The sequence below is a fragment of the Atractosteus spatula genome, chromosome 8 (genome assembly GCF_055471065.1).
Source record: "Atractosteus spatula isolate fAtrSpa1 chromosome 8, fAtrSpa1.hap1, whole genome shotgun sequence".
Taxonomy (NCBI): domain Eukaryota; kingdom Metazoa; phylum Chordata; class Actinopteri; order Semionotiformes; family Lepisosteidae; genus Atractosteus; species Atractosteus spatula.
The window spans coordinates 45,373,364-45,394,298 of record NC_142713.1 but is presented as its reverse complement, the minus strand read 5'-3'; the positions used below and the strand labels follow the sequence as shown (position 1 = coordinate 45,394,298).

At 35.8% G+C, this 20,935-nt stretch overlaps 1 protein-coding gene across 1 annotated transcript in view; it reads left to right on the top strand.

The window, feature by feature from the left end:
* Positions 1 to 20,935, top strand: part of cog5 (component of oligomeric golgi complex 5) — a 174,182-nt gene that overhangs the window by 1,179 nt on the left and 152,068 nt on the right. Inside the window, exons 2-6 of the mRNA XM_088922671.1 lie at positions 2,899 to 3,038; positions 5,573 to 5,630; positions 7,891 to 7,945; positions 8,174 to 8,243; positions 12,146 to 12,266. Of these exons, the coding sequence (XP_088778797.1) occupies positions 2,899 to 3,038; positions 5,573 to 5,630; positions 7,891 to 7,945; positions 8,174 to 8,243; positions 12,146 to 12,266 (444 nt within the window). The remainder of the gene's footprint in view (positions 1 to 2,898; positions 3,039 to 5,572; positions 5,631 to 7,890; positions 7,946 to 8,173; positions 8,244 to 12,145; positions 12,267 to 20,935) is intronic.

Here is a 20,935-nt window from a genome sequence, read left to right as displayed (position 1 = left end):
AGGGGTTGCAAGGACACTGGTCTTATAACTTTTATGTGGGAAAACTACGTCTTCGCTGTAAGTGCGCATCACAGTTTGACGGAGGTCTGTATGTTGACAGCGCTGAAAGGCCCTCTGCTGGCTACAGGACACATTGCAGGATTTCTCTTGCACTTGTTTGTGATTGAGAAAAGAAGAAAATCCAGTTTGCATATCATTCTACACATACATCGTTTTATGATTATTTTTCGTGTTTATGACCAATCCTAACACTTCGGATTTTTAAAGCAAGACCTTACCATTCTGTACAAGTGAAATGAAACCTCACACTCATGTGGATATTTTTCTTTCCCAAACATTCCTGCATAGATTTGTGCAGTACTGTGACTCTTGTTTTCCTCTTGTTGATGGAATTACTGTATGTTCATGTCCACTGTGTCTCTTCTGATTTGTATAATTTGTATTAAAACCCATCTTAACTGTCCTTACTGTAGAAGCCAAAGGAATGTATAGATTCTTAAAACTAAAACCTTGTTGTAAGAACAGTACTATGTAGGAAAGGCTCTTGAAAAAGGTAAAAATGAAGAAACTAACATTTTCAATATACTTTAAATGCTTTACTTATATTATTTTATTATTATTAAAAATAAATGACATGCAGTGTCTATAGGACATCTACACCCCCTTGACCTTTTTTCTCATCTTGTAGTCAGTACCTCAGATTTTCATGCATTTAAATGAGGATTTTTTTCCTTTTCTCTACACCACCATACTCCACACATTTGAGGGGAACAATATTTTTACTGGGAAAGAATTATACATTAAAAATATGAAAACTGAAATATCATAATTGGATACGTCTCCACTCCCCAGAATTAATATTTTGTGAAAGCAAATTTGGCAGCAGTTACAGCTGTGAGGCTGTAGGAAATGCTGAAAATCTAAATTTGGCAATATTTGTTCTGTTCAAGCTCTGTCAAGTTCCTTGGGGAGCGCTGATGGACAGCAGTTTTTAAGTCATGTCTCAATGTTTTGGTTGGACGGAAAATGACTTTTTTTGTACGTTGCTCCATTCATTTTCCCCGCTGACCTGACAAGTGCCCCAGCCCCTGCAGATGAGAAACATCTCCATACCATGGTGCTGCCATCACCATGCTTCACTGTAGGGATGGTGTTCTTTGGGTGATGTCTTGTGTTTTGGTTTGTGCCACATGTCATACTTCGCATTTAGGCCAAAACCGTCCATTTTAGTTTTTCCAGACCACAAGACATTTTTCCCCAGGTTTGCAACATTATTAAATGCCTTGTTGCTGTTTTTTCCAGTAACAACTTTCTTCTTGCCCATCCTGCCAAATTGGCCTGATTAGAGGAGGGCCTGGGATATTGTTGTCTCTTGCACACTTTGACCAGTCTTGACCATTGAAACATGTACTGTAGCTCTTTCAAAATGGCCTCTATTAGCCTCTCTAATCAATCTGTCTAGACTGAAGCAATTTTTGGTCGTGTCATGTATTTTCCACTACTTAATATTTGTCTTGACTGTGCTCCCAGGGATGTTCAAGGTCTTAGAAATGTTCAAGGTCTTAGAAATTTTCATATATCCATTCCCTGATCTGTACCTCTCCCCAACTTTGTTCTGGAGTTCTTTTGAAAGCTCCTTGGTTCTCACGTTTGAGGCTTTGCTTTGAAATGCACCTACAGGAACTGCGGAACTTTTCCTGAAATCATTTGAATCGCTACAGTTTAACACAGTTGGAGGTCAGTTAACTTGTTGTGTCATTTTGAAGGTGATTGGATACACCTGAGTTAATTTAGGAGTGTTATTACAAGGAGGATGGAAAGTTATTCAACCAAGGTATTTTAAGTTTTGTTTTTTAAATTCTGAAGAATTCTGGAATATTTGTATTCCATAGTTGTGAAGTGGAATGAGTAGATAAAATAAAAAAAATATATATTTTAAAACATTTTAATTCCACGTTATAAAATCTGAAAGGGGCTGTAGACTTTCTATAGACACCATAGGTATCTGATAGTATTTGCATCATATAATATAAATGAGGATTAATGCTGAAATAAAGACCATTATCATAACAGTACAATTATTTTAAAGCAGCTGTAGTAAGCTAGACTGATTGTTCTGCTTTTATTCCATAATGCTTATTTTGGCAGAGAGCAGATATACAGTATCTGCTATCTAGGCAGTGGTATCCAATGTATACTATACTTCAGCTGTCTGCCGAATTTCCAAGCCATAATTATGTTTCTCACTAGGAGAATTAGACTCAGCAGTTTTTGTAGCAATATTTATGATTTGTATTATTGGAAATCCAGTCAGTAATGGATTAAGTTACTTCAAATTTGGATACGTCTGCCTGCTATGACAATATAATATGCTTTGTCTAAGTGGTTCTTATATTTGCTAATGTAGAAAGATATTGATTTATCAAATATATCCATGTATTTTTTAGGTAAAACAAATTTAAGTTCTGTAGTACTGATTGTAATAAATGAATTATTTTTAATAAATAATTATAAATGAAGTTTTTTTCACTGAACACAAATTTATCTCCTGTACATTTCAGGGTGGGATTGTAGGGGCTTCAGTACTTTCAAACCAAGCCGTTGGCTGCACCACTACTGTTATGCTATAATGATGCTGATCTTTCATTTTATATTCTGAAATACTTGTATCGTTTATTTCTTGGCATGAAAACGTAATTTCAGATCAAGTATGGCAATCACATTACATAGCTAGGTTATTGAATGTGATTTTTCTTACTTTTTATACTTTCAGATATCAAGATATTTTTTTCAAGGGTTGCAGAATTGTGGTTTTATGTACTGGAGTTACCATGATTCACAGTGTAATTTTCTAATTAGTATGTTGCCTTCTTGTAATACATTAAACTTTATTTCCAGAGTGCTATGCAGATTTTTGCAAAGAAGACTTCGATGTCAAGACCTACACGGCTCAAGCTATTCATCATGCAGTAATAACCGAGCAGCTAGCTAAACTTGCCCAAGGCATCAGCCAGTTGGACAAAGAGCTCCATTTACAGGTATGTGCAGATAAGTGCTATATAACAGTTCTGAGGGCAAATACAGGACATGGGATTGTTGTCTGTCGGTTTATGTTGTGTGATGCAGTACAACATGCAACACCTGAAGAATGCCTTGAGCCCCATGTCCAAAGGATAAGTATTTTCATCTGGAGTTTATAAAACCAGCTGTCTTTTTGTTCTCGTTTTTCAGCAGAAAGTCAGAAGCGAGTGAAAAATTGCCTTTTATCATACTTTCTGAAGCCTGGTTTAACACAAGATGGAGCTTCAATGATGCTTGTTGTTTAGATTCTCGAACCATTCACACTTAATTATAAAAAATTTTAAGGGAAAAATAAACTTTTTAATGAGCAATTTAGACTAAATTGAATATGACAGGTAAGACACAATTGATTTGCATAATGCTGTCTAAAGTACTGTACTAGTTTTAAGGACTTTTGTTAAATAGTTAATGCTTTCTGTTCTATTTTTACCAACCTGTATATTTTGAAGAAGTTTTCTGTAGTCACCTTCCCATTAAAACCCACCAAGAAAAGGTTAGGGCACCAATCTGAAGCACAGCTTGGCAGAATTGGGATTATTCCCAAACATGTTTTATACCTTTGGAGGTGTTTAAGAAGATTAAAACAGTGTCATAATCCTATGAAAGTGAAAATAAAAACAATTTTTAGAACAGCTGTTTGATGTAGTTGTTTAGGTATTTTTTCCGTCATTATTCAAATTATTTTTTAAAATTTAGAATTGTCTGAATGCACTGTATTTGCTATACAAATCTAATTATGGTTAGCCAATTGTTTTTCATGCCTTGGCTATGGTTCCTGTGATGACAACACAGGAGCCCGCCTTCGAGCCAGTCGGCCTCTAATAAGTCACAGACGGCACAGCCCTGTTGTGAATCGGCGCCTTTAGGAGGAGAGGTGCATCAGTCACAGACAACACCGCCTATCTGCAGGAGCCTGGGGGGCCTGCAGGGGACGCTGTATCAGAGGGCACCAAGAGAACTCTGGGTGACAAATCCTGTCCCACCCCGAGCAGTAATCGGCCAATCGTGTGCCACTGTTTGGGGTCAGTGTTAGCTAGTGACATGACTCAGGCTTGAACCTGAGTTCAGAATGCACTCACTCAAGCACTTCTACCAGTTGGGCTACTTGGCACTCCCCATTGTGCAAATTATTTGGTTAATATTCTTTTTCCCATTTTAACCACCCGTTCAAAAATAAAATAATCTGAAAATATATGGTAGTATTGCTCAGACTGCAGTGCACTGTAGCCTGGTAATCTGTTTAAGATACTCTTAGGAGATGAGTTAGCTGGCATGCAAAGCTGGTAATAGTCAGCAGGCATCAGAGAGTCCTGCAGAAAAAGTAATTCAATAAAAGGATGTGCATCAAATAATTTGAAATACATTAACTGGAAAGTCCTGGTGATCTAAACTATTTTTTAAAGCAGTTACAATTTTAGTTTCCCAATGCTGAATTTAATTTATCAGCCATTGGATTATGTTTGTAGCAGAAGTGACTCTGATGCTGTTTTTGTGTGAAATTCCATTTGACTTTGCTGTGTGCTGTTGGAGCAAAATAATTTCGCAAGAGATGATCAAAAAGACCGATTCTAGTAGGGTTTGGAGGTGAGCAAAGTATCTTTTATTCTTTTTGTGACACGCAAACCCAATTGTCTTATCTTTATCAACATCTTATCAACATGTCAACATCTTATCTTTATTTCAGTTTTGAATAGTTTGTGATCTCAGAAACTATAGTATTTTATGGTCTTTATCCATTAGAATGCCAAATACTTGTCTGAGGATAGCAATCTTCATAAGGAGTCTATGAAAAAATATGTAAAAAAATATGATGTGAAATGACATTATATCACAGAAGGTTGCACCATTAATTAAAAACAATATCCTAATCCAAAGAGAAAAAAATAGATGGGCTTCCTTTTGTGGCTTACAAGATTTTGTTGATATATGTGGTTATCAGGTCAGTTCCTGTCCTGTCTCTATGGTGCTTATGAAACTGAAAGCCAAGCATGACTTTAAAAGCAGATAAGCAATATTATCAGTGTTTCACTTTCCAGGGAAAAGCAGTTGTAACATCTAATTGCATCTGAAAGTTTGAAGATATCTAGATCCATGACTAATATTAGGTGCACAGTTCATGTAGAGTACAGTCATTGAGCTGTTGGTGAATATTTCAGTCCTTATTAAACAAAGAACAGACACACTTTCTTGTCAGTTGGGATGATATAGATGGCTTATTTTTTCCATTCATGTGGTAGAGGGAAACGTCAACTTAATGAGTAGGTCACCAATTCACTTCTCAAGATCAGATAATGGAGGCTTCCGCGGAACTGTTCCTACAGTCTTTATTATGGTCTAGGATTGCTTTGCATCTGAATCATAAAATAATATTTTGTTGATTAAATTATACCAAATTAAACCAATAACGGAAGATGGGAGGAAATCAAACACTTGTTACTGTGTTCAGTAGCTCTTTAAAATATCCTTGCATTTCATGTTGATTTTTTTTTAGGTGGTAGCAAGACACGAAGACTTACTGGCCCAAGCAACTGGGACTGAATCCTTGGAAGGTAATTGTGCACAGGGAGCCCTTGTTGAAGTGTTCTGTAACAAATATCCAAAGAAACCCAGGTGTTTCAGTTGCTTTTTTTAATTTGCTGCTGGTTTCCAGTCTTTCTACACTCAACACAACCATTTTGATTTTTTGTGCTTGAATTAACTAAAAGGCTGCTGCTCTCACAAAAAAATGTGGTTATTTCTAACAGTAAACTCTTTTGGTTATTTTTGTTTTAATTTCACAGCATTGTATATTTGTCTGTCATTTGATGATGGAAAATCTGTTTCGCATAAGGGAATAGCAGTGTTCGTTTGTGGAAATTAATGCAACCAATTTATTTTTGAAAGCCCTGCTGTGTTCTGTGGATTTTAATGATGAAGTGTTGCCCAGCAGGATTTCACAGTGGCTTTGCTTCCTTCATATTTTATGATTAAAGAGATAATCCTTTCTGTTGTAACCAATAGATTTTGAGACTGATTCTCACCGTTGTTGATTGACACTTTTCTTGCCAGTTTGAAGGTACAGAAGCTTGCATGTAATGCTGTGGCAGGTATTGACATTTGCTAGAGATCTGCTTTCCTTTTTATTTTTGGCATGCAGCGAGCTCTGCATTAGTTACTTTGGTTTAAATAATGCAGAGTGTTCCATAGCTTTGTTGGACTTTTAGCCTTTAGATTTTTCTGATCTTGTCCTATTAGGCCAGGGGGTGTATCTCTGAAAAGAAACTGCATCTTTAGCTTTTATGCTTAATCAAGATCCTGTTGAATTATGTATTTAAAAATCCATTCTGTTAATTAACCTCGGGGTTTCTTAACCCCAAGGTTCTTATAAAGCATTTAGAAAGTGCAATTTATTTCCCATTTGGTTGCACATTCACATCTATGAAATGAAGTGTTGCTCTTTCTTTGCCTGTTGCTCTGCAGGGTCAATTTAATAAGTATTTCCAGCAGGTGGCGCTTCGGCCACATTGTCAACTGTGTGGCACTCTTATGCGTAGGAAGGAACTGTCTGTCTTTGGGTTGCTTCTGTCTTTCAACCAAGTTTTGGGTCTGTGTTTCTGTAGTAGTTTAGTATTTTTTTTTTTGTATTTTAGTATTTTTATATCCAAGTACAGGAGGTCCTTATTGTGGGAATATGTAACAAACTGCCCAGCCACAATAGGATGATACCTTTGGATCAATTAGCTACTAACTGCTCAGTGGGCAAAATGGTCCGAATGGCTTCCTCTTGTTTGTAACAGTTTTAATGTTCCTGTGCGCTGTGTTGTCTCTGCATTGTCGATACTCTTATTGGGTGCAAAGCAGGACTCGGACCTTCACGGGGCACAGAGCAAACACAAGAACAGTTCAGACACAGATTAACCTAGCCAGCATACTGTACTGTACCTTTGGACTGGAAACTGTAGTGTCTGGGGAAAACAATATTGACAACGGAAGAATATGTCAGCTCCCTACAGGTTGCGCCCCTCTCTAGAATCAAATGCAGAACCCAGGAGCTGTGAGGAAGGAGCATTCGCCATCTTGGCCTTATTGTGTTGAAATGTATTCCAAATTTCACTTCCCAATTAACTCCACTTTATCAATCTGACATCCTCTGATGTCTAAGAAGACTTTCATTCAGTGCTACTCTGATTGAAATATTTGAACTTTAATGGAATGGACACTTCGATTAAACACATTTCATGCAGCTAACATCTATAGATCTTATGACTAATTAGTGTATACTCTGTGAGCTTGTTGAGCCTCTGCTTCTCATGTGGGTAATGCTGTTACATAGAAAAGTAAAACAAACCTTAGCTCCAAAACACCTGTGGGAGCATCTTTTTTTAAGAATGTGAAATGTTGACTTGAACTAATAAAGTTAATAATTCTAACTTTAAACTTTGATGTAAAGGTGAGTCTCAGTGGTGCACTCTGCCTTGTTAGCTAGGATCTTCTGTGGAGACTCAGGCACAATGCAACATTAAGTCGATGTGGGCTTGAGAGTCACAACTCTCCAATTTTCTTCCTCTGTCGCAGATCAGGTACCACAGAAGCAAAGGGAGATCGTTCAAGCTTGAATTCCCAGAAGGATGGAAACCGGAAACTATTTAATCTAATAAATTTCAAGCAAATGAATAAACAATATGGATATATTAGGAGACTAATGTAAATGGTTGGGTTATTAATTTGCTTTTCTAGCTTGAATTTTTGATTTATTGCTTTAATAAAAAGCTTAATAAATTTAAAATAGATTTTGCCCATGGTTTTAAAAAAGCTTTTTTCTATTCGCAGGTGTACTTCAAATGATGCAGACAAGAATTGGTGCTTTACAAGGAGCTCTTGACAGGTACTAATTCATCACCTCTGTTGTCTTGGATGTCTCTGTGAATTCAAAACTGCAGCCATAAATCCACTGTATGAATTAAAAGTCGAGTATGCTGTTATTCAAGAAATACCTTATTGCATCGCGGAATGTTGAATATTATTTCAATGTGTAGTGTTTTGCTGTCATTTAAGAATTTTTTTAATAAGATTTTGCATGAAGTTTAAATGGCTTGGTTTTTTTGCTTAACAGGATTAGGACCAAGATTGTTGATCCATACAATAAAATTGTTGCTCGTACGGCACAGCTGGCTCGATTACAGGTATGTCGGTGAGCATGTTTTTCATCTCATTATTTACCTTATGTAAAACATCTCTTCTCCAGATTTTAAAAGAGATGATGAAAAAGGCATCTGACATTTCAGCGTGGATTAAAATCTCTTTGGCTAGTCCCTAGGATTTTCTTGAACATTTCTGAGCTGCTTTTGGACGGTTTTGAAAGCTAAAAATCATTCCTGCAGAACGGATGAGATTAGATTTAATTTCTACTGTAACACGCTTTTCCAAAGCACATTTTTAAATGACAATGTCACCTTGAAAAGGTTTCTAAAGCATTGTAGACTGGAAATAAATGAAAAGGCCTGGTTAAATGTTTTCAGACTTTGGCTGTTTTACCTTTTTAATAAAAAAACTAAAACATCCTTTACTAAATTAATTTAGATTTTAAGTTAAAAACATCTTCGGGTTCATCGCTCAAAAGTTCTCCATTGGAGTATTTCTGAATTTAGAGAAGAAACTAATATACTGCTTCTTTAGGACACACTAATGCATGATTAGGGTACATATTGATTGTAAGGCTAAAGATCTATCAACTATAGGGCTGCACACAAAAAATAACTAATTTACTGCGTACATTAATTATTCAATGAATCAATGACAAATGCTAAAAACTAAAATTACACTGGTTAAAAAATAAGTACTGTGAAAAGGAGTTAAACCTTTTTCTATGTGTGTGGGATCATTATCTTCCTTTGAATTTCATTGTGTGTCTTGTGATTTTATTTTTGTGAAGAGCAAGACTAATTTTTAGATTTGAGGTTTTAATGCTGTGGTTAAAATGAGTTGTTTAAATATTGCTGTACATCAGAACTGTTTTATTAAAGTAGTTTTACTTATTTTGCTGTTGTTGACAAAAACAGTTGTATTCCCTATTTATTCATTCATTCCATTAGACAAAGGAAGACTATGTATTTCACAGTCTTATATTTGAGTAAATCATTTTAACTATATTTGTGTTTTTGAAAACTTAAATTCTGATTAATTTTGATAGCTTTGACTTTTATTTCCTTGTGACTTTAATGACTGTCTCTACTCTCCTATTCTATTAGTAAACCCATCAGGAAATTAGTTTGTATTTCTCTAATTTATAATATTCAGGTCTTCAGCTTTTAATTATTTCACATTATTGTTAAGGTTATGTGCTTTTATGGAGAGGACTGTACAACGTGTGGTGCGAATTATTTTTTTTTTGATTTATTGAAAGATTATGTAAGAAGAAGGAAGAGCTTACTTAATAACCTATCTTGTATTTGTTGCTGTAAAAAAGCTATATTTAGCATTGCTTCTTGTTTTTCTTTTAACAAATGAACTCTTATTAATTGTTTTCCATTATTGGTCTTCCATTGAGAATTCACTCTATCATTTTGAATAGTAAAGATAAAAGACTGTCACATGCATGCTTTAGTTTCATTAGATCATTGCTTTTGCTTGAAACTCCATCATCATGAAGAAATAAATTTAAAATAGAAAGCAATGGGATCTTTAACAGTTCCTTTTTTGAGGCTCAACTTTTGAGATTGAGCTTTACTTTAACTGTGTGACCAGAAACAAAGATATTGGTAAATCTCTGGCCCCTCAACCCTAACAAGTCTGTCAGTTTCTGAAATGCATCTGTGCCCGTTTTAGAAAACCCATTTTGAGGATCTCCTGGCTCATGATGGCTTCTTTATTTGGTTATGCATAAAAAAATTGGCATTAGTACACATCTTGGAAGTGCTACTGTACAGTATATAATTTCCTCCTCTTCCTACCTTCAAGTTCCCACATATTTTATGGCTACATCAAGTCTATCTTGGCTAATTTTCTTGAACTGTCAAGTGGCAGTGTGCTGAGCTCTGTGTCCTGTGTTTTGCCATCAGATTTTTCCTGCTGTCTTGGCTGACTGTCAGAGTAAATGGCATATGCTGTAGAGTTCACTTTAGCTAGTAACTGGAGTAAATATCTATCTGTGGTGAGGGTGACGGATATTTTTTGATTGCACGTCTTTGCTTAAAGCAGCTGCGATAGGTATTTTGAAGACAGAGAATATTTTTGTATAGGCTTATAGACATCATAAATATACTCTATTTATATGCTTTTTTGGCTAGGACAAAGGAGTCAACTAAATTAATAAATGATTACGCTGTGTATTGATTTCAAAACACTCAGAATAACTTTGAGTTTTTACTGGCCCTGCAAAATGTTATTCCCAAGCCCAACCCCTGGAAATATGGCAGGCTGTCAGGCTGGGATTTGAGAAGTGGCATTCACTGCTGCTACAAGTTGACATTGCAGTCATGTTTGACATTGCAAAGGGAAGTCTCTCCCGTACGTAATCATTATTTATTGTGTTCTTCCACAAGATGACCTTGTTTCAGACATTCTCAAAAAGGAGAGGTTAAACGTTATTTCGCTGTTTTGAGTATATCTCAATTAATCATTAATTTATTTTGGCAGCTAATGAACTCCAGATAATTTTTTCATTTCAAGGACCAAATTGATGTAGTTCATGCAACTGTAATCTCTGAGTCATAAGATCATCATTTATGTATATACAGACAAAAGGGAAGGTTCCATCTTTCTTCTTTTGCTGTCCAGCTAATGCATTCATGACATCATGACAGTTTTTGGAAAGCAGCAATGATTTCTTAATGATGTTCTGAAACGTTTTTGACCTTCTGTATTCACGGAAGGGGAATACATTTTGTAAAAGTCTACTGTGTACCCTCCTGAAATGTTTTCAAACCTCGTCCTTTTCACTTTATTTGAATAAAAACATTGAAAGAATTCTCATCTTCAGATGGGTATTGATGTTTTTGCAACAGCTCTTGTAGTGAAAACTAAAATCCTAACAGATTATTTTCCTTTTCATAATCCACCGTCTTGTCCTTGTGTATCGGGTTACAGACCCTGACTCACCTCTGGGTTAACTGGAGGCTCACCTGTCCATCAGGAGCAGTCAGGGATGGAGTTTAGAGTATTCATCTTGTCACCTACAGTGTGGTGGAGCTTGTTAGTCATGTCCTAGACTTAGTGTTGTATCCTTGGCTGTGTGTTGTTACACAGCCTTGGTAATTGTAGGCATGTTGGTTACTGCTGCTAGTAGACAAAATCCTGGGAGAAATGGCAGGTTGCTACTTTTGTGAATGTTTTTCATTTTTATATCTATTTTTTTTTCACAAGAGCACCTGCTATAAAGAAGTGCTCTATTTTGTCACTGTTTTTTGGCTAACCTATATTTGTATGACTGCTGTGACGAGCTTGGGGCTAACTGCCAGTTGGTTTTAGTAAACTAAAATTATTTTATTTTTTCAGAATAGAATGCTTTTAAAATAATAGTAAACAGCTCCACTTGGTTATGGAAATAGTGCAAAGAGAAGAGGTTGAAAAGCATGATATTTTGACTAAAACATACTTACTGTAAATACCATATGAAAATCACTCTGGAATTTGTTTTACAGTGGCAACTGTAAAATTATATATAATATAATTGTTTCCTTAGCAGTTCCCATATTATGTTTCTCTGCTTCATGCAGCACAGCGTAAATTTAATATGGTCATGGCTTTGCATGTACAGTGACCAAACCAGATAAAAGAAAGGGTGCACTGTGCTTGAATTTCTCAAAACAGTTCTGGCATAATTTTGCTTGCTGTTATAATAAGTTTGGATAGCTTTGTTTAATGTCATCGATTTCATTTGAAAGCAGCCTCTCCTTGATGTGTTTCAACTGTCGTAATGAGGTGAAGCAGAAGCGGATGTATCCCATCTGGGTTTGGTGGTATTTGCTTTGCCTCTCAAACAACCGCAAACGTTGATTGACAGTGGAAGGCAACTTCCACCTCACAGTCTTCCATGGCTTGCTGTCATCTTCACGTAACGAAATTCTTTCATGCGGTCTTTTCTTAGGTTGCCTGTGACTTGCTGCGAAGGATAATTCGCATCCTGTACCTCAGCAAGAGACTCCAGGGCCAGCTTCAGGGTGGCAGTCGAGAGATCACCAAAGCTGCCCAGAGCCTGAACGAGCTGGGTAGGTTTCTGTCCATCTATTTTCTTAGTGCTTTATCCAAAATAGCTGGAGCCTATCCTGGCAAGCAGCGGGCACAAAGCAGGATACACCCTGGATGGGACATTAGTTCCTCACAGGGCACACACAGACATGCATATACTCAGACCAGGGCCAGTCTTGCTGAGTGCATTTCTTAGTTCATTAACTTTTTTAATTAAAAAGTGAGGTAACGTACAATAATTGCAGACTCCTAACACTTTATTTCAGTCCTCTGACAACAAGGCACTTTTTATCTGTTTATCTGTGTGTGTCGTCACAGTACACCGATTTAGCCTGGGTAATCCATTTATTGTAGTCCTTGTAGCTGCCAGATTTGTGCAGTCGTTTGTGTCTTGAAAAGACTGAAAAGAGTTTTCTCATCTCTGCTAGCACATCAGGACAAAAAAAAAACCTTTGACTTACCCTAAGCTTATACAGTAATATATATATTCAAGTATTTGAAGTATTTAAGGCTATTCAGTTGCTATTCTGAGCATTAAAGCATTCTTGCTGTTAAATCCTTTTTCGTTTACACTATGTTGCTTTTGAGATTGCAGAAGAGCTCTTGAACCAAGTATTAGAACCACTTGGCTGTGTGTATGTGTGTGTGTTTTTTTTTAAAAAAACAACAGATGGTTTTTGCACTACAAAATTACGAGTACCATAGACTTTCTTCTCAAAATAATGAAGCCATAGTTTGCTGTAGAGCGTGTTATCAGTGGTTTTGTACGTAAATACATATGTTGTGGTAAGACGTATGTACACATTTTGCATACATCGCACAGTATGTGCCAATTGAATAGAATTTGTGACTGTTGTTGCAAATATTGATATTAATATTGATAAATGTGACTTGAAATAAAATAACATTTCTCAATAAAAAATGAATGGAATTTATATGTTCCATTATTCCAGCCTTTTTTTCGGTAACAGTTCATGAACAAGGTTGTGGTCCCTTTAAAGAAGTGTAGCCGGCATTTGGGGTTTGTTCTCATGGTCCTTTCCAGGGAATACAGTTTAATTATTGGTGGTCACCTTTCTATCATTCCAAACCTTTTTCTTGGACACTACGCCCGCTTTCAGTAGCGCTTTAACTAAACTTCATAGCACTTTAACTTTGAAAACCAGTGTCCTCCCCCACTCTCAGATTTGATATTTGTAGTCATAGTCTAAAGCTTGATGAGTCACTCTAATGCAAATAGATGGCTTTTGAATTTCCTACTGTTTTTAATTTGGAGGAAGAAAGTTATGATCAACAGGTTAACATACAGTTGATTCAGTTATTGTATTGTATGGATAACACACAGAAGTCATCTCCTCTGTCAGAGCCCATCCTTCTTGTGGCTCAAAATGGAGTTTTTGGAAGGAAAAGCTTATGACATTCACGTGTCTCATCATCCGCAATTCAGTGTACGGTGTTCAGTGTACGGAATATGTTAAGGTCGTACATTATAATTATTCCCGTATCTGAAAGAAATTAAACCAGAGGTAGGGGTTATAGCAGTGCAATAAGGGCCAGGTACAGTAATTATATGAGTGGAAGGATGCGCAGGATGAGTTATTGTAAGCAGTTATTGCATGTCGTTTAATGACTTGGAACATAATGATGAAGATAAATAGAGCTTTAAATAATCGAGGTAAATGAAGATGAAACTGAAACCTTAGTCACCCACCTGAGTGAAAGCACAATGTTTGCCGGTGGACATACCTTATATACGACAGCATTTCCAGTATCTGTAAAGCTGAGAGTGCCATTGATCCAGAATGATGTGGTGCGCTGCATTTACTTGGTCCGTCAGGACTGGGGGTCACAGGGTCACGCTGCCAGTCTTTCCCCTGTTCGCTTTCCCAGCATGCTTTTTTTCAAGAGCGGTATCCCTCCCCTCCCTTGGTTTCCGAGGTCTGTGTCTGTTTATGCATTGTGACATTTTTCTAGTTTATATTTAATATTGCCGCAACAGTCGGATCAGTGACAGACCTGTAGCACCAAATCTGTATTTTTCATTTTTACTTTTTTTCCAAGCTACATAGGATGCAAGGCCCACACCTGATTGCAGGCTTTCTTAATGAAAATTTTAATCGCCTTTTTTTAAATAACCCAAAATTGAAATTGCCATTGAAATGGTGTGTGTGTGTGTATAATCAGGCTGAATGCAATTTGGATAGAAGTAGAGTTGACTGAAAGCTGAACAGGCAATGAATAAAAAGTAATTTGAAAATAGAATTAAAGAAAATATACTTAGCACAAAGAGCATGGTTGTCAGGCTGTGTTTCTAGAGTGCTTGTTATTTTCAAGTTTAATTGGACTGATGAGTCAGATAACTACTAGCAAGTGAAAAGACGCTGTGCAGAGCAGAGGCTACATAGTTGCTGGTAATTATTTAAGCTTTAGAACTGCCACACAGATTTAAGTATTAAGATATACATGATACCTCCATATGTTGTGCTTGTATAGCCTTACACCGAAAAAAAGGCCACAAAGGAGCAAAACTCAGAATACTAGGGAATACTATGTAATTTTACATACTGTACATGGACTGTAATTTACTCACATCCAATAGAGTGGTGTCCAGTGTTTCCTTCTGAAATGGACCCAGAGATTCCATGCTTGCTTAATGCTTTTTGTGTATTACAAGAGCAATGGTCTTAGGTTAATGCAATATTTTTTTAATTTCTTAAGAGAGATTTTCTGAATTATTAGTTTTATAAGGGATGTTACACTATCCTTTCCTTTTCTCAAACCATGACTGTTTCATTTGTGAGCAGCTCTTTGAAATTGACTGTGACCAATAATTTGTGAAGCTAGACAGAAGAGTGTTTGATTCCTTTTTTTCTTCTCTGTGATAGCAAAATCATATTAAATTACAGTAAGTGTGCATTGTCTTTAGATAATAGAAAAGCTATGCACAATATGTAATATAATTTGTTTCCTTTTCTGCTTTGATTCTGCTGGCTAATGCAAGTTTCAAGTAGAGAGCAGGTAGGATTTAGCCTGCAGGCACAGAGTGTTCAACAAAACGGGTCTGTTATATGGATTGAGTAATAAAATGGAAGTTGAAACAGTGAGGGGGCACAGAGGCAGAAGAGATGCTAATGGGAGGAATACACAGCAGAGCACAGCTTATTATTTTTATAGGGAAGAAGGTCTGATAAGTTTTGAGTTGCAGGCTTTAATTTAATGTGCACCCCCAATGTTGGGGAGGAGGGGGGGGGAGGAACCTGAAGGGTGAGAAATACAGAAGCTGTCAAATGTGATGCATGGAAGAAAATAAACCATGACAGTTTTTTTGTATGAGAGCTAACCATTTAAAAACAATATGTGATTATCAAAGAGCTACAGTATTTATCAGTAAATTTCAGGACAAATTTTAATTCAGAATTGACAGCTTGGAGTCATTTTCATGTCAGAATGTTTCCTCATGAATCCTGATTGTGAATGTGGAAATCCTTTATCAGCGGGTGTGCCCTGTATTACACTGATTTGTCTTGACTGCTAATTTTGTAATTAAGGATGTTGTTGGACTACTTGTCTTTCGATCTCAGCACACTCTCGAGAAAAGCCGAGAGGATCAATTTAAAAGGTACCTTCTGCAGTGTCTCATACATATTAATACAAGTAAAATATCATTTTAGTTTGACTCTAGCGACACCTCTAAATTTCTGATGACTATGACCTTGTAAATAATTAATTGTTTTGTGAATCTGAATGTCAGAAAGATGTTAGATAGGAAGCTATCTTCACCTGTTCTAAGGCCGTAGTTATTATATAACTGTATGTGTGTGATATTATGTAATTAAAAGCCCCATCCCTCACAAAGCGAGTGAGGCAAAGGAAATGCAATACTCTTCTACAGCCTTTACTCTGAATGCAGAAACATAACATTATGCTGTTAGCCTCTCATTCTTGGTAGTTTGTTTTTTTCGTTTCTTTCACAATATGCAGTTGTCACGAATGTCACAGTATATATTAAAGAAGATGTCAATAGCTGGGTGCATTTCTGATCTTTTTTTGTTTATTATATGCAGGTTAGCTCTTTGTGCTTCCAGTTTTCCATGTTCCACTTTTTGTTCTTCCTTACATCTGTGTGAGTAATTATATTAGTTCTGCCAGACTCACTGTGGGGAAAGACAAAACCTTCCAATTATTGCCCTCGGCTACTCTATATACTTAGAAAGAACATGTGGGAGCTCAACAAGTTGAACACTCCAAATCTCTAAAAAAGCCACTGTTGGGGAAAGTTCATTTTAAACATTATAGTTTCAAGTTACATTTTCATATGTATTGTGTTTTTGGCTGGAAAATGAAAATGCAGGCAAACAAATTAGTCACCAGGGGATTGAAACAATACTTGGGAGCTGAAATTATGGAGACTAAAAAATGTTGAGAAAAGGTTGAATAAGAACATCTGAAGGGTTTTGACTGTTTATATGGTAATATGTGGCAATTATCATAGGAAGATCATTGAATTCAGAAATACAGAATGTGATCATTCTCTGGTTGCTAAAAAACTTATCTTCCTATTGTAAAGAGTGGTACTGACAAAATTAGTTTGAACACTACATTACTGGCAAGCAGATGGCCAATGAAAAACCTGTTAAAATGTCTGACCCTGTTTATACGGCATGTTTTACAATAGTGATGCAACAAGTCATATAAAGCAAAATTATTACACGTTTACATGACTAACATATGGTTTTGCAAACATTCATCATAAGCGGAATAAAAAAGCATATTTATGTCTAGGGTTCATTATAACATTTCATTTTCTCATTGCCTGTTGCAGGAGATCAGGATCATTGTTTTTTTTTTATATATATATACTGTTGATACAAAGTGCTGTCTTGTGATTCCGTGAATCACTAGAATCGGGTAGATCCGAGATGGTGTTCATGTTATTCCGTAGTGAATGGAAACAAATCGTTTTAGTACTAAAAATGTTTGTCCTACTTATAAGACCAGCAAATGCAGCTAAACTCAAAATTATTTGATTTGTTGGAAGACTTGCACATGTTTTTATATTTTCTGATAATTGAGTTATTATTTTAAAAAAATAGTTAAATATAAAATTTAACTAGCTGCTGAAAATATGCACATAAATCCGAAACTAAAGCTTTAAGAACAGTGAAAGGTCTCTCACAGTACGTTTCCATTCATAGTCATGTAAACAGCGTCAGTAAATAACCAGCTTGTTCTTTTTTCAGTGACCAAAATTAATGAATATATCTTCACACCAACTCGTCCACCTGTAAAACCCATCAAAAATTGTACAGATGAATTTCTGGAGAATGTTTTCATTTGTTGTCTTGACAACACATGTTTACTTAGGGTTTTTGTTGTTGTGCATAATAGCCTTAACTGCTTTTTTTCCTTTCCTCTGATCTAAAAACTCATGGAAAACTCATTGATGACAAAACAAAAAATGTTTCCAAACAAGAGAGGTTCAACTATTACTATTATTAAGTCTTGAAGTAACTTAAATAAAAACATATTATTCTGTATTGGAAATATGATCAGATAATTTAGAGAAAGTACAGTCCACTTTCTAATCAAAATTAGATGAGATTATTTATGAAACCATGAGCTGTTTCAGAAAGTGATTTTGAAAATATGCAATTGGTAGAAGGAAGCACACAGCCTAAATGAGTTTTTCCTAATATTAAAATTATTCCACAACAAATAGCTCCTTGTTAACTCATTGACTGTTTTGAGAATATGAGATAGTTAATTGCTTTTGCATCTGAAAAGTAAGTCAAGGAAAAATGTTTAAATCAATACATTTTTTTTCAGTTATAATTGTCATTTATAGCTCAAGTTCATCTGTTTCAATCATTTTTCTCATAAAACTAAATAATTGCTTCTATTACTTTTAGGTTAATGGCTTGTAATGTTTGTTCAAATTAGGGGAAATTGGAGTAATTAATAGGAATCTACTGCAATTAAAAATAGAAAGACTCCTAGTTGTCAAGAAAATAAGGAAATGCCTCATTAACATTTTGACATTACAGGAGCGCTTTTGATTTTTCTAAGTGAAGAGAAATTGCTGGATATATCAATCACTTTCAGGAAGGAAAACATAAATGTACTTGTATATTCGTATTCTGGTACTGTGGTATTCATATTTGCCCTTTTTTCCCCAAAATAAAAAGATTTTGATTGACATTTTTGAAACATTATGCTCACTGCAAAATGTGTTCCAATTTTTCTCTTTTCAGATAGAACTCATTCAAAATTCCAAAATGGATAGGCTGAAAAACATTTTCATTTTATTTTGATTTTCCACATCTCTGTTGTCTCTCTCTTCATCATATAACTAGAAGTTTAAGTAGGGAGATGAATCAGTATGCATAGGTTGCAAAGGAACAGGTAAAGGTTTATTCCATGCTGAAAAGAAAAAAGATGCAATATTCCAGCTGCAGAGCCTTCTGCAGGTGTGCTTCTTTACACCTGAAGAAGGCTTCACAGCCGAAATGTTTTGTTTCTTTTCCTTTCAGCATGGAATAAACCTTAAACCCATCCAATGAATTATTCTATTTGTATTGTTAAAGATTTGTGGTTGCTTGTAGGTGATATTTGTTGTGGAGTAGGTTTCATTTCAGTTACTAGCAAACACATTAACAAATCCAAGCTGCTGTCTGACTTCTATCTGCTTCTGGAAAAATAAATGTATAGATCAAAAGAAAGGGAGCCTTTCATGACTGTTTTTAACCTTAAACTTTAATGAGGCTACAGTGGCAGCTGCAGTAGGCTGGTAAATAAATGTGGTTTTACTCCAGTCCCAGGTTTTCACATGGTAACTAAAAAGGCTTTTTGGTCTTTATTTTGAAATGTAAATTAAATGTCCCCTCCTTGTATTGGATAGTACTGGAAATTCATATTAAACTTTGCATCATTAATTCAATTCTAAAGCAATCTGTTATACAGTGTCACCATTACATGTGTTTGTTGTTTCTGTGACAGACTTGATCTGGAATCTTGTTTCTTACATGCATTAACAACAGCTGTTGCAGTGACAGGCTTTTCTGCACTGCTGTGTGACCAAAAAGTTGGCTTTCTTAAGGCTGATATTCTTAAAATTGTGCAGAGAAAGGATTCATATTTTATAAAAATGAGAACAGTACTTAAACTATCTCTAGGAGGGTTTTGGTAGTTATGATAGTGATGTTGCTGTATTTCAGAGGAGACACTTTACTCCTACAGTGGGGAAAAAAAAAGCTTAGATGGTTCGGAAATGCTGTTTACACTTAATGTGTCAGTGTAGACAAATCATCTGTTATACAGAAATGTCCTTTGTTCAAGGTCAGCAAAGCGTGTTTGAAAGGGTTTTATGTCTTGTGAAAGGATTTCTCATCGTATTGAAACCTTGGCTAAATCATTTTAAATCGTGTTAAATCATTTTAACACATTTACGACCAAAGGTAATGACATTTATTTGTGAATATCTAGGATGTCAGACTTAACAACACAAAGTTAAGAAAAATGCATAAAATGATTCTGCATGGCTACACTTAATTTGTGTCTACACCAAAGGAGTGGCTTCACAATATTTGTAAGATTACAGCACTTTCAGCTGCAGTGATTGCTCTTTTCCTCTGTAAAGCCTGTTTGACCTAAAGGAGTGGGAAACTGATGAGCTGCTGCATTGTACATTGGAAGGGCTCTTCTTATTTCACAGCTCTTTTTCCTACATTAATAATTGATCTGCGTTATGATTTAACTGGTAGGCTCTTTACCTTTTAGCTGCATTTTTTTGACAGAATAAAAAGGGTTATGGTTTTAATGATAAAGTGTAATTCAGAGAGATGCTCACGCTAATGCAGTGATTGGCATTGTTACCATGGTGAAGGTCACTGTAAAAAGGTGTCTGCCTGGGTAAACCTTTTATGTCCTTGAAATGTGTGGAGTAGGGTCACAGGCCATCCTCTCTTGCATCAGTATTGGTTTGGTTTACATAACATCTGTTTTTACTGCTACTTCAAATCAAATCTTGTTATTCATAAATATTAGTACATTTAGAATAACAAGTAACAAAGCTGTCTTTGTGACAGAGGGGGCTATGCTATCACCCTCCTATAGGATTTCCTCCATGTCTCTCCTTAGCAAATAATGTGGGGAAAAATGTTAAAAAATGGCTTATTTCAATGTCATATAGGGAAAAACACCTTGGATCTTTTATTCTACGTGAATAAAACATTAGCAGATTTCTCTCTTAAGTGTGCATATAAAACACCACTGGGTCTACTGAGATTGTGTGTGCTTAATTTTTATATTTTGGTAAAATGTTTACTGTAGTAACAGCACAAAGCATTGAAAACCCTGTTCTTTGACCGCACCATGCTGGATAAAATGCTTCCAATATACATGTCTGCTGTCTTCCTTCTTATACAGTACGTTAGTAGCTTAATATTAACACAGACCTTACCAGTACACTTGCTTCCCCCTCCCCCATCTACAGGTCTTAATGCACCGGCTATAGAGCATTATTCTCCCAGTGAATTTTGTAATCTCAGTTTTAAATGATAGTCTTTTCACCACTCCACAATTTCCTAATGCATAACAATGTACATATTACTACAGTATTTGTACAATCATCAGAACATCATAACTTGTAAATGGTAAAGACTTGTAAGAATTGTTTTATTCAGATCACCAT